This window comes from Oryx dammah, unplaced genomic scaffold (assembly GCF_014754425.2).
Source record: "Oryx dammah isolate SB20612 unplaced genomic scaffold, SCBI_Odam_1.1 HiC_scaffold_19, whole genome shotgun sequence".
Taxonomy (NCBI): Eukaryota; Metazoa; Chordata; class Mammalia; order Artiodactyla; family Bovidae; genus Oryx; species Oryx dammah.
Window position 1 is genome coordinate 42805336 of NW_024070203.1, and position 13991 is coordinate 42819326.

Below are 13991 nucleotides of genomic sequence, written 5' to 3' on the forward strand. Positions count from 1 at the left end.
AGGTGGAGTAAAGACAATTATAATTGAAAGAGTAAACCTCCAATAATAATTTACAGCTAATAGCTTTCAAAACAAAATTAATTAGCAAATAATTTATTATACTTATTAACAGAATTTAATACATTACAAAAAAAAAAAAAAAACAGAAATACCACCATAAACCTTAAAGTAGTTCCCCAGAGGGTCTGAAATATATATATCATTAACCTATTACAAAGTTAGCAAAGTTAGTCTTGAAACAAACAGCTGAGTTTAATAAAAAAAACACTAGCACTAGTGTTAGTAAAGCATTTGCTTAGAGTAAAGCAATAAGAAAATGGACTTTCATTTAATAAAATTCAAATTATAAACTTTAAAAATTCCTATAAGGGCAAAGTGTTGTATACACATGTTGCATAATACTGAATTAAAAATCATAGTAATTCTATTAAATTACGGAATACCAGAATAAAAAGTTTCCTCTGTGTGTATATATGTATTTTTCACAAACATAAAAAGTATAAACTTTCAAAGTAAGATATTCCATAATTAAAGTAGTCGATGTGGGGGCACATTTAGGAAAGTTAACATTAAGGCTTAAGTATAATTGCAAAGACTTAAGTATAACTGCAAGAATTGACATCTGGTCACAATAAATTAATAATATCTTCTTCAACTCCTTTGAAATAGCTGTATTTCATGTTACAACTCTTATTCTTCTCTGGCAGATGAGAACCACCAAAGTAAGAGTGAGCTGTTGAAGCACCTCAAATGGCCCAGTGTGATATGCTTTCTCATAGTCAGCTGATGCAGCGGTAGAGGGTAAGGACTTTAAAGCAGGCTTCCCTTCATTTTCCAGCTGAAGAGTTTGGTCTCACTACGTGGTATTTCAAATGTTTACACTTTTCCCAGCCTGGGCATAAAAAAGCTGCATGTGTGTTTTAAGCTATCCAATATCTTTTTACCTGTTAAGTTTGTACATTGTAAGTATACTCCAAATATGCAAAAATCAGGGTTTTCAAATTTTATGAAACCATAGATTTTTCTATGTTTTAAAAAATAGAGAATTTATAATAATATATGGGTATGTTTATAGCAAAATATAAAGCCAAAAGCAAACTAGTTTAAAATGAAGGAGACGGTTAGCAAGTACTACGAAAATTCAGAGAGGGGAAGGATGAGTGATATCTGGAATGCTTTGTGGGCATTAGGTAGTCTTAGAAGTATTAAGAATAGTTTCTTCCTTTCTGAAAAAAACTACAGAATGAGAGTAAGTTCAAATAAACATTCATTTTGGTGGTAAGCTAAAGATCCAACGAGAATTTCCTCTTAGCAACAACATTACCTCTTAACAACAGTTTTGGCAGAGAGAACTGACAAAAATAGATGGACAAACTTTAAAATCAGAGATGTCTAAATCGTACCTTTCAGAGTACAACCCTGAAATCAGTTTTACCTTCTACCAACCTCCTCCCTCAGAGATCTGTAAACCATGGCCTAGGAAACAAAGGTAGTAAAGAAGACAGACTTTCGAATGGTAAGGCCAGGGATTCCCTGAGGCAAAGGTTTTACAGAATTATTTCAACAGAGAAGAGCTACTGAGTCTCACTATGTGCCGGGAACTAAAGTAGACCCTGAAGATTAAAAAATAAAACATAATTATTAGGAGATGGATATAAATAGATAATTATAACACAATCAGGTAAGTATAACAATGGTAGTACTTCAGTTCAGTTCAGTTCAGTAGCTCAGTCGTGTCCGACTCTGCGACCCCATGAATCGCAACACGCCAGGCTTCCCTATCCATCACCATCTCCTGGAGTTCACTCAGACTCACGTCCATCGAGTCCGTGATGCCATCCAGCCATTTCATCCTCTGTCGTCCCCTTCTCCTCCTGCCCACAATCCCTCCCAGCATCAGAGTCTTTTCCAATTAGTCAACTCTTCACATGAGGTGGCCAAAGTACTGGAGTTTCAGCTTCAACATCAGTCCTTCCAATGAACACCCGTGACTGATCTCCTTTAGGATGGACTGGTTGGATCTCCTTGCAGTCCAAGGGACTCTCAAGAGTCTTCTCCAACACCACAGTTAAAAAGAATCAATTCTTCAGCGCTCAGCTTTCTTTATAGTCCAACTCTCACATCCATACATGACCACTGGAAAAACCAAGCCTTGACTAGATGGACCTTTGTTGGAAAAGTAACATCTCTGCTTTTCAAGATGCTCTCTAGGTTGGTCATAACTTTCCTTCCAAGGAGTAAGTGTCTTTTAATTTCATGGCTACAGTCACCATCTGCAGTGATTTTGGAGCCCCCCAAAATAAAGTCTGACACTGCTTCCACTGTTTCCCCATCTATTTCCCATGAAGTGATGGGACCAGATGCCATGATCTTTGTTTTCTGAATGTTGAGCTTTAAGCCAACTTTTTCACTCTCCTCTTTCACCTTCATCAAGAGGCTCTTTAGTTCTTCTTCACTTTCTGCCATAAAGGTGGTATCATCTGCATATCTGAGGTTATTGATATTTCTCCCAGCAATCTTGATTCCAGCTTGGGCTTCTTCTGGCCCAGCGTTTCTCATGATGTACTCAACATAGAAGTTAAATAAGCAGGGTGACAATATACAGCCTTGACGTACTCCTTTTCCTATTTGGAACCAGTCTGTTGTTCCATGTCCAGTTCTAACTGTTGCTTCCTGACCTGCATATAGGTTTCTCAAGAGGCAGGTCAGGTGGTCTGGTATCCCCATCTCTTTCAGAATTTTCCAGTTTATTGTGATCCACACAGTCAAAGGCTTTGGCATAGTCAATAAAGCAAAAATAGATATTTTTCTGGAACTCTCTTGCTTTTTCCATGATCCAGCAGATGTTGGCAATTTGATCTCTGGTTCCTCTGCCTTTTCTAAATCCAGCTTGAACATCTGGAAGTTCACGGTTCACGTACTGCTGAAGCCTGGCTTGGAGAATTTTGAGCATTACTTTACTAGCGTGTGAGATGAGTGCAATTGTGCGGTAGGTTGAGCATTCTTTGGCATTACCTTTCTTTGGGATTGGAATGAAAACTGACCTTTTCCAGTCCTGTGGCCACTGCTGAGTTTTCCAAATTTGCTGGCATATTGAGTGCAGCACTTTCACAGCATCATCTTCCAGGATTTGAAATAGCTCAACTGGAATTCTATCACCTCCACTAGCTTTGTTCATAGTGATGCTTTCTAAGGCCCACTTGACTTCGCATTCCAGGATGTCTGGCTCTAAGTGAGTGATCACACCATCGTGATTATCTTGGTCATGAAGATATTTTTTGTACAGTTCTTCTGTGTATTCTTGCCACCTCTTCTTAATATCTTCTGCTTCTGTTAGGTCCATACCATTTCTGTCCTTTATCGAGCCCATCTTTGCATGAAATGTTCCCTTGGTATCTCTAATTTTCTTGAAGAGATCTCTAGTCTTTCCCATTCTATTGTTTTCCTCTGACAGTACTTAATTCACTAATAACTGGAGGATTATATAACTCATGCAAAGCACCTACCACAGTGCCTAATATACATCGGGCAGTCAATAGTTTTAATTTCTCTTAGATCAAAAGGTTTTGTAATTGCTTCCAGGTTTCTACTGTAAAGCTTTCCCTTGGCTATTCCTAGAGAGAATCATAGCCCCAACACATTTATCACAGTATTACTTAACAATGAAATAATGGAAACAATCTAAGCTTTCAACAAGAAGAGAGGGGTTAAGAGAACTGCGGTCTATCTATGTAACAAAAGTAATATGTAGCTACTAATACTGATATAAATAAGTAACCTATGATGCCTCAGATAGGCAGTAAAATATGCATGATGGTAATATAGCAGGAAAGTACTGTAATCACAATCATGCCAAAAACTGTATGTATAAGAGGAATATTTAGCAATTTTAAGTCATGTTCCCCATTTCTATACTTTCTAGACTTCTTACACTGTTAAAAAATTTTAAAATATATATCAAAAACCAATGCAAATACTGTGTTGTGATTAAACATAATCATTTAAGCTTTACATAACTTACATAGTCCTCTGAATTTTAAGAATCAAGGTACATTAAAATTTCTATATCTTATATCAACAATTCTATTGGACGTATATACCAACAGACATGCATAATTATATTTATAGCTACATTCTTTCTTACATCAAAAAACTGGAGACTACCTAAAATGAATCAGAACAATGGATGAAGTATATTAAAATGATAATAGAATACTTTGCAGCAATGAAAATGAACAAACTAGTTGAGCCCATGAATTTGAATGAATCTGAAAAAAGAGCTGCAGAAGAGAAAGTCACAGAGAGAATGTACACAGCATAATTCCATTTTTATAAAGTCCAAACAAAGCACTAAACATTGTAAGGTTAGATACCTATAAAGTATTAAGACTAAATTTTCCATTCATCTCGGCATTTATCTCTGTATAAACATCTGCAAGGAAACTTATACAGTTTAAGCAAATTAATTTAAAAACACCTTTCCAAACATAAACACTAGGAATATTAAAAGCTGATTTGTTATATTAGGCAATATGTCTGTTCAAACATAGATACAACCATCTATCTGTTAAGAGTGGATGTGAAAGTAAGAAAATTATGTTCTTTTTCAGTTTTTGGAGGGTAGTGGGTAAGTATGTTTCGGGGGTGAGAAGGGCATGTTACACTTTTGAGTCTTTGCTCATGGGATGAGGTAAATGATCTGTCAAATGAATCTGTCCTAAAAATATAGATAACATTTTACCACAAATATCAGATGAAATTATATTTGAAAGGTAAAATAATTTTCTGATGGTGGCCCATTTCAAATCACTATGTGATGGTCAAAAAATAATTCTGCAAGTTACAGCTGGGATTAGCTAAGTAATTATTAGGTACCAGGCTGTTGGCTAACTGCTTTATGTGCACAACCTCAGTTTATCCTAGTAACAATCCCAAGATTATCACATCTGCTATACAAACAAAGACACTGAGGCTTAGAAATCACACTGGACTAAGCAGTAGAGCCAAAATTTGACGTTAGATGTTCTTACTCCAGAGCTCTAAACTACCTCCTAATAAGAATAAACACCACAGGTAACATTTGAAAAAAAATATATAATGACTCTACTGACATCTAACCCAAACAAAATTCACCCATTTTTAAGTGTACAGTTGAATTTTTTTTTTTTTAGTATATTCAGAGTTGTGTAACCATCACCACAATCACTTTTAGAATATTTTCATATTTCAGAAAGAAACCCTGAACGCATTAGCAGTCCCTTCCATTTCCTTCCCCCATCCCATTCCTGGCTCCAGGCAACCACTGACATATTCTCTAGGTGGGCCTATTCTGTCATTTATATGACTTTTTGTGTAAGTGAAACAATACAGTATACGGCCTTTTGTTTCTGGCTTGTTTCATGTAGCATATTTTTAAGGTTCATGCATGTAGACTGTCGGAGAAGGTAACGGCACCCCACTCCAGTACTCTTGCCTGGAAAATCCCATGGATGGAGGAGCCTGGTAGGCTGCAGTCCATGGGGTCAAGAAGAGTCAGACATGACTAAGCGACTTCACTTTCACTTTTCACTTTCCTGCACTGGAGAAGGAAATGGCAACCCACTCCAGTGTTCTTGCCTGGAGAATCCCAGGGACGGGGGAGCCTGGTGGGCTGCTGTCTATGGGGTCACACAGAGTCAGACACGACTGAAGCGACTTAGCAGCAGCAGTAGCAGCATGTAGACTGTACCAATACTTCATTCTTTCTACTGCCAAGTAATATTTCATTATATGTATATGCCACATTTTACTCATCTAATCATCAGCCAATAGACATTTGTAAGTTTTCCACTTCTGACTATTGTGAATAATGCTATTATAAACATTTGTGTACCAGTTTTGTGTGGACAGTGTTCATTTCTTTCTGGTACACACGTGAAAGTGAATTGCTGGGTTGTACAGTAACTCCATCTTAAATCTTTTGAAGAAACTGCCAGACTTTCTCCCCAAGCAACTATACCATTTTACATTTCCACCACAATTTCCTTGCCAATAGATCTTATTATCTATCTTTTTGACCACAGCCTTACTAGTGAGTGTAAAGTACTAGCTCATTGTGGCTTTGATTTGCAATTCCCTATGGTCCATGATGTTGAGCATTAGTTCATGTGCTTACTGGCCATTTATATATTTTCTCTGCTGCTGCTGCTGCTAAGTCACTTCAGTCATGTCTGACTCTGTGCGACCCCAGAGATGGCAGCCCACCAGGCTCCCCCATCCCTGGGATTCTCTAGGCAAGATTACTGAAGTGGGTTACCATTTCCTTCTCCAATGCAGGAAAGTGAAAAGTGAAAGTGAAGTTGCTCAGTTGTGTCCGACTCTTAAGAGACCCCATGGACTGCAGCCTACCAGGCTCCTCTGTCCATGGGATTTTCCAGGCAAGAGTACTGGAGTGGGGTACCATTGCCTTCTCCAATATATTTTCTCTAAATAATGTCTATTCAGAGTCTTTGCCCATTTTTAATCAGGTTGTGTGTCTTTTTACTGCTCAGTTCTTTATATTTTGTATACAAATCTATTACCTGATAGACAATATTCAAAATCTTCTCTCACTCTGTGGGTTATTTCACTTTCCTGTTGGTGTTCTTTGCAGCACAAAACTTTGCTTTTTATCTACTTTTTTCTTTTGTTGCTTGTACTTTTGGTGTCATATCTAAGATTTTGCCTAATCCAAAAGCAAGATGTTTTATGCCTCTGTCTTCTTCTAAGAGCTTTCTAGTTTTAGCACTTATACTCAAGTTTTTTACACATTTTGAGTTAATTATGTATTTGGTGTGAGGCAGAGGTCAAACTTCATTACTTTACATGTGGATATTCAGCTGTCTCAGCACCATTTATTGATAAAACTATTCTTTCCCCCATTAAACTGTCTTAACATCACAGCTAACATTTTTAAAATAATTTCAAACTGAAAACAAAAAACTATTTAGAAAACAATCAAGAGAATCATCCTCATTCCACCCCCCACAACCCTCCTACACACAAAAAACAACTGAGGGAAGTTATTTTCAGTTCTGTGAAAGACACTGCATAAGGACCCCAATTACTGGGGGCCTTATGATCAATTACAATTAAATAATAACTTAAAAAAAAACATGAACGGGTATCACTATATTTCAAAAGGTAGAAAGAAGTGACAGATGAAAAGTTAAAAAGAAAAGGATGCCAGAAAAAAAGGGGGGGGAGGCAGGGGGATGCTCAGAGAGAAACCTATAGATTTAACTGCTTATAGTAGAAAAACAAATTTTAGAATCAATAATCTAAGCTTCTACCTAAATAAGCTTGGAAGTACAAATTAAATCCAAAGCAAGCATAAGGAAGGAAAAGGTATACGTAACAGCAGAAATCAATGAAAATGAAATCAGAGAAAACCTATAAAACCAAAGTTGTTTCTTTGAAAAGATCAATAAACTGATAAATCATTAGCTGGACTGGTCAGCAAAACAAGGCAGAAACTGCCAATATCAGAAATGACAGAGCTATAGACCTTACAGACATTAAAAAGACAATGAGACAGTATTATAAACAACTTCATGCCAATAAGACTACTAACTTAGATGAAATGGACAGATTTCTTACAGGCAAAACTAACAAAGCTTATTCAAGAAAGGGATTAACCTTAAGAGAACTTTATTAAAAAAAATTAAATTCACAGTTAAAAACTGTCCTATAAAGAAAACTCCAAGAACAGATGGCTTCACTGGTGAATTCTACCATTTAAGAAAAAAATATCAAAGCTATAACACTTCCAAGCTCTATTTTCTGAAGCCAAAATTACCCTGATTAAACAGTCAATACAAGAAAACAAGAAAACGAGATGGTTACATGGCATCACCAACTCAATGGACTTGAGTTTAAGCAAGCTCCAGGAGCTGGTTATGGACAGGGAAGCCTGGCATGCTGCAGTCCATGGGGTTGCAAAGAGTTGGACACAACTGAGCAACTGAACTGAACTGACAAGAAAACCACATACCAGTATGCCTCATGAATATGCTCACAAAAACACTCAACAAAATACTAGCCGTTGGAATCCAGAATGTGATGTTGGTTCAACATTTAAAAATAAATCAATGTAATTCACACTATCACCAAACGAAAGAGAAAAGCCTTAAAATGTTATTTCAATAGATGTAGGGAAAGAGCATCTGATAATATTCAACATTTATTCACAATACTATGAAATCATCAATGAACTGATAAAGGGCATTTCTGAAAAACCTACAGGTTTGAATGCTTTCCCCCTTAGACCAGGAACAAGGCAAGAATATTTACTCTCAACCCAAAATACAGTAATCAAGACTGTGGTATTGGTGGAAGGAGAGACATACAGATCAACAAAATAGAAAAAAGATCCTAGAAATAGACTCATATGAATAAGGTCAACTGATTGCTTTAAAAGTAACTTTACTGATTATATGCTGTATATAATTCATCTTTTTCAAGTGTCTAATTCATGGTCAATTGATTTTTCAAGTGTCTAATTCATGGTCGATTGATTTTTGAATACAAGTATCCAATAATTCAATGTATAAAGTATACCTTTTCCAACAAATGGTGCTGGAGCAACTACTGGATATGTACGCACACACACACACAAAATGAACCTCATCTCATACCGTACAACATATTTAAAAAATCAATTCAAAATGGGTCATATACCTACATATAAATTAAAACTATAAAACTTCCATAAGAAAATACAGAAGAAAATTTCTGTGACTTTGGATTAGGCAAAGATTTTTGGATAGGACACAAAAAGTATGAATCACAAAAGACTGTTAAATTGGTTATCAAAATTATAAACCTTTGATATTCAAAAGATAATGCTGAAAGAACGAAAAGACAGGTTATAAACTGGGAGAAAATATATCCAAAATACTTATCTGATAAATGATGTGTGCCCAGAATATCTAAAGAACTCTCAAAACTCAATTAAAAAAAAATTTAAACCAATTTTAAAATGGGCCAAAAAATAAGATGCAAATAAGCACAGGCTTCCCTGGTGGCTCAGACAGTAAAGAATCCACCTGCAATGTGGAAGACCTGGGTTCGGAAGATCCCCTGAAGGACGGCATGGCAACCTACTCCAGTATTCTTGCCTGGAGGATAACCCCTATGGGGTTGCAGAGTCGGACATGACGATCGACTAAACACAGCACAGTACAAATAAGTACACAAAAAGATGCTCAGTATCAGTTATTAGAGAAATGCATTTTAAAACCATTATGAGAGAATAATATAAATCTACCGGAATAGTTTTAAAAATAAACACCGATACTACCAAGTGCTGAAGAATACAAAATGATCCAGTCACTTTGGAAAATGATCTGGAACTTTCTTATAAAGATGAGCATATACTTACCACATGACTCAGCAATCCCACTCCTAGGTATTTAGTATTTACCAAAGAAAACTGAAAACATCTGTTCACACAAAGACCTGTACACAAATGTTTTCAGTGGCTTTCTTCACAGAAGCCCAAAACTAAAAACAAACTAAATGTCCTTCAATTGGTCATAGGATTTTTAAAATGTGATATATACACACAATGGAATACTACTCAGCAATAAAAAACAAAAATGAATAACCTATTAATACATTCAACCAGACAGATGAATCTCAAGCATTACATTAAAAACTGAAATTAACAAAAATTTTTGGTAAAGAGGCAAGATGATAAATATTCCAGGTTTTGTAGACCATATAGTCTTTGTCACAACTATTCAACTCTGCCAGTGCACTGTGAAAGCAGTCCTATGTAAGCATAAGAGTGGCTGTGTTTTAATAAACTTTATATACAACAGGCAGTGAGTCTGAAATAGCCCACAGGCAGTAGTCTGCCAACCCCCATGTTCAATCAAAAAGCCAGATACAAAAGATTAAACTATATGGCCCTATTTGTATGGTGATATGAAAAAGGAAAACAAATAGGGACAGAAATCAAATCAGTGGCTGTCAGGGCCTAGGGATAGAGTTAAGGGATTAATTAGAAGGGCATAAGGCAACTTTTTGGAATGGTAGAAATATTCTATATTTTACATGTAGTAGTGATTACATGACTGCATATGTTTGTCAAAATTCACATGCCCATGTACCTAAAAAGGATGAATTTTATTATATGTAAATTATGTTTCAATTATCTTGTCAAAGAAAGGAAGGGAGGGAGGGAGGAAAGAAGCAAGCCAACTGGCCATCTTCTGGTCCCTGATTCAATAAATCAAAAGAAAAAAAAACACTTTTTTTGAAACAATCAGAAATCAAGGAAATTTAAATACTGCCTGGTGATATTTTAAAAACTATTGTTCATATCTTTTAGATGTGATAATGATATTAAGGTTAAAAAAAATAGTTCTTACTTTTAGAAATACATACTGAAGTCTTACAGATGAAATTATGTCTGAGATTTATTCTAAAACAGTCCATTTGAGAGGGGATGGATAAAAATGTACTGATAATTACTGAACCTGGCTGGTAGATAAACAGGGGTTCATTACATTATTCTTGCTACTTTTATATGTGTGAACATTTCTACAATAGCCAAATTGGGTTTTGTTTTTTAACAAGGAAAAAAAAGTACATGAGAAAGAAAAAACATAAAATAGAGATTATGCACTTGGTCTAAAGAGGTCAGGTAGGTAAAAAAGTGAGAAAGCCAGACTGATAAAAGTCAGAAGCCAAAAGCATTCACATTAAATCTTTGAAAAAACATATGGTGTCTAAACATACACACTAGCAATCTCTCTCTTAACACCTTAAAACTCTGAAGATAACAGTTACACACTTGCACGTATCTTTATAAACAATACATACACAATGTGAAAAGAAGTTAAATGTAAAGTGGATTATTTCCTAGACTCCAGAAAATACTGAGGTATATAGTAATCACAGTCCAACACAACAACAACAAAAAAATGCTACATTATCTGATTCTGGGATGGACACTAGCACTATAAATAAACTGGCTTCTAATTCCACAATTTAAATGAGAAAATATGAAAAAGAAAGTGATAGGAGATTTTTAGTAATATTATAGCAGAAAACATAGTTGACCATATCAGGATAATAATTCATTCTAACTAGGCAGACTGATAAAGAAGAATATATACCCTAACATTGGAAATCATTTTAGAAGAATATTATCTGAACTTTCTTAAAACCTTATAATAGCTTGAGTAGAGATATTATCCAAGAATAAAATCAGAAAGCAACTATACCCATGGTTTTCTTCATAATATTGTAGAATACGCCACCCTGCTGGAACATGTGAGGAAGACCTTTTGCATAAGACCATACATCTTCTCCTGTAAAATAAAAAGATACAATATTAGCAGAAAACCAGAGAGTTCAACCCAGGCTTGCTTTAATATGGATGAGCCTCAAACAGAGATTGTAAGGCAGATATTCTAAATGAGCAATGCAGTCTAGTATACTATATCATCTAGGGAGCAATGTGGAATGAGGGACTACGGCTCCTCTAAATGCGACAGCCATTGCCAAGTGCTGTCACAGAAGAATACAGGTCCAGTGGGTCAAGAACAAATGGCATTTTAAGAGAAGCCAGAAATCCAAATTTCTAATGTCAATTCTCCTAGTTTTTAAACACAGAAACTAATTCAAAAATGACTTTAAAACTGCATGAGTCAATACTGGGCATATTAAACAAAATATACATGAAGACTCAATCCAGTTTAAAGTAAACCAGTACGCAACTATGGACTAGAACAACAGAAAAGGTTATAGAAATTTATTTATGTTTTTAAAGTAGAATATAAAAAATATATTCTATATTTATGTTAAAACTAATAAAAGCAGATGGAAAGGGCTAGGGAGTAAATAGGTAGACTGAAGATAAGTAATTAATGTATTTTGTTGTTCCAAAGTTGACTTTTTAAAACAGAAATTTGGGTGGGGGGGAATGATGAGATTTAGATAAGTATCAGAAGCCCACAAAATAGCCACAAGCAAACTACCATTTCACAGAAATATATTTTTCAAGAACACCCTTTGAAGTGCCTATTATCAATAAGAAGTTTCAAATAAAAAGTTAAGAATGATAACCACTATCCTCAAAGTTAACAAAGAATGGAAGGAACATAAAAGTTATTTTGGTTTGTGGAATATGGTTTTTATGTGTGTGTGTGTGGTTTCATTATTTTCTAATCTGATAAAGTATATGTAGTACTGCTTTTATACTCAAGACTTTTTAAAGTTGATTTCTACTAGAAGATGATACTGTTGGATCTGAGCTTTGAATGGAGGTTATGATGATGTGAGTTAAGCATTCTGTACCTACAATCTCTCAGAGCTCTAACCCCTTCCCACATTTATAAAAAGGAATATGAAAATCTGCATGGGAGTTGGTGAAAGTATAAAGTTTAAAAGTATACAACAAAGCCTAAAATATATAAAAAGCCTCAGCACTTAGCATTTCAGTTAATTTGAACATTTACTTACACATAAACACTTCATTCACTAATGATACAGTGCAACCGGAATATGGCAATATTTAAGTGTGAACACAGAAGTTTAATTTAAAATTTTGAATATTAATAAGAACCGCCAAATATAGAACATTAACAACTCTGTCAGAAGTTCTGACTGCTGAATTTATCATTGAGCTTTACTTGGATTATTTCTCTGGTGGTAACCTTTCATTTAGTTATTATCAATGTGATCTTAAAGGTACTTAGTATTTTATAAAATACTCTAGTGTATCGTTAAATATTCTAGAATATCAAAGCATATCAAAAATTACATGGTAGCACTTAATTATTTGGTCCGAATCTAGAAATGAAGTGAAGTTGCTCAGTCGTGTCCGACTCTTTGCAACCCCATGGACTGTAGCCTATAAGGCTCTTCTGTCCAAGGAATTTTTCAGGCAAGAGTACTGGAGTGGGTTGCCATTTCCTTCTCCAGGGGATCTTCCCGACCCAGGGTCGGAATCTAAACAGGTGCCAAAATAATAAACTGCTCAGAACTGACCACCCAAATACTAGTAAGAAAAATGATGTGTCTTAGTACTACTTTATAAACCCAATGATTCCTTACTTAAGCAGGCAGAACTCTAAAAAGAAAGAATTCTACTGAAGTGCTTATCAACCCTGTGTTTTCATCATCTCCCTAAGGATTCTTTTTAGACATTATTTTCCTAATCTGCCTTCCTAATGACATTTGAATACTATAGACACACTGTTTATCTGGTTATGTATTATGTGTATATCCTACACTTGTTTCATTAAATAGAGTAAGATTTATTTTACCCTCCCCCAAGAACCAGGTTTCACCCCCTTCAGACTATATGGCCCCAGTAAGTATGCATATGCTATTGCTTTAAGGAAAGGATAGATACCATCTAAATTCCTCCCAGATGGCTCAAGTGGTAAAGAATCTCACTGAAATGCAGGAGCCTCAGGAGCTGCTGGTTCAATCCCTACATCAGGAAGATCCCCTGGAGGAGGAAATGGCAACCTGCTCCAGTATTCTTGCCTGGAAAATTCCACTGACAGAAGCCTGGCGGGCTACAGTCCATGGGAGCACAAGAGTCGGACACGACTTAGCGACTAAACAACCACCACCACTCAGCTCTGAGCAGGTACCTCACATGGCTTCGTTTTCTCCTCACAACTGAGCCCTATTTCACAGAAGAGACAAGCTCAGAGAGTGTAAATCATTCTCCAAAGATCAAATAGCCATTAAGTGGCAAAGCCTGGATTTGAATCCTGGGTACATTCTACAGCTTATACTCTTTCCACAATTACTAAACCGTTGCTGCTGCTAAGTCACGTCAGTCGTGTCCGACTCTGTGCAACCCCATAGACGGAAGCCCATCAGGCTCCTCTGTCCCTGGGATTCTCCAGGCAAGAACACTGGGGTGGGTTGCCATTTTCTTCTCCAATGCATGAAAGTGAAAAGTGAAAGTGAAGTCACTCAGTCGGGTCCGACTCCTAGCAACC

The 13991-nt window shown here is 36.0% G+C and overlaps 1 protein-coding gene across 1 annotated transcript in view; it reads right to left on the reverse strand.

Moving 5' to 3' along the window:
- VCPIP1 (valosin containing protein interacting protein 1) overlaps positions 1–13991 on the reverse strand; it is a 29298-nt gene that overhangs the window by 5014 nt on the left and 10293 nt on the right. Inside the window, exon 2 of the mRNA XM_040261318.1 lies at positions 11253–11339. Within this exon, the coding sequence (XP_040117252.1) occupies positions 11253–11339 (87 nt within the window). The remainder of the gene's footprint in view (positions 1–11252; positions 11340–13991) is intronic.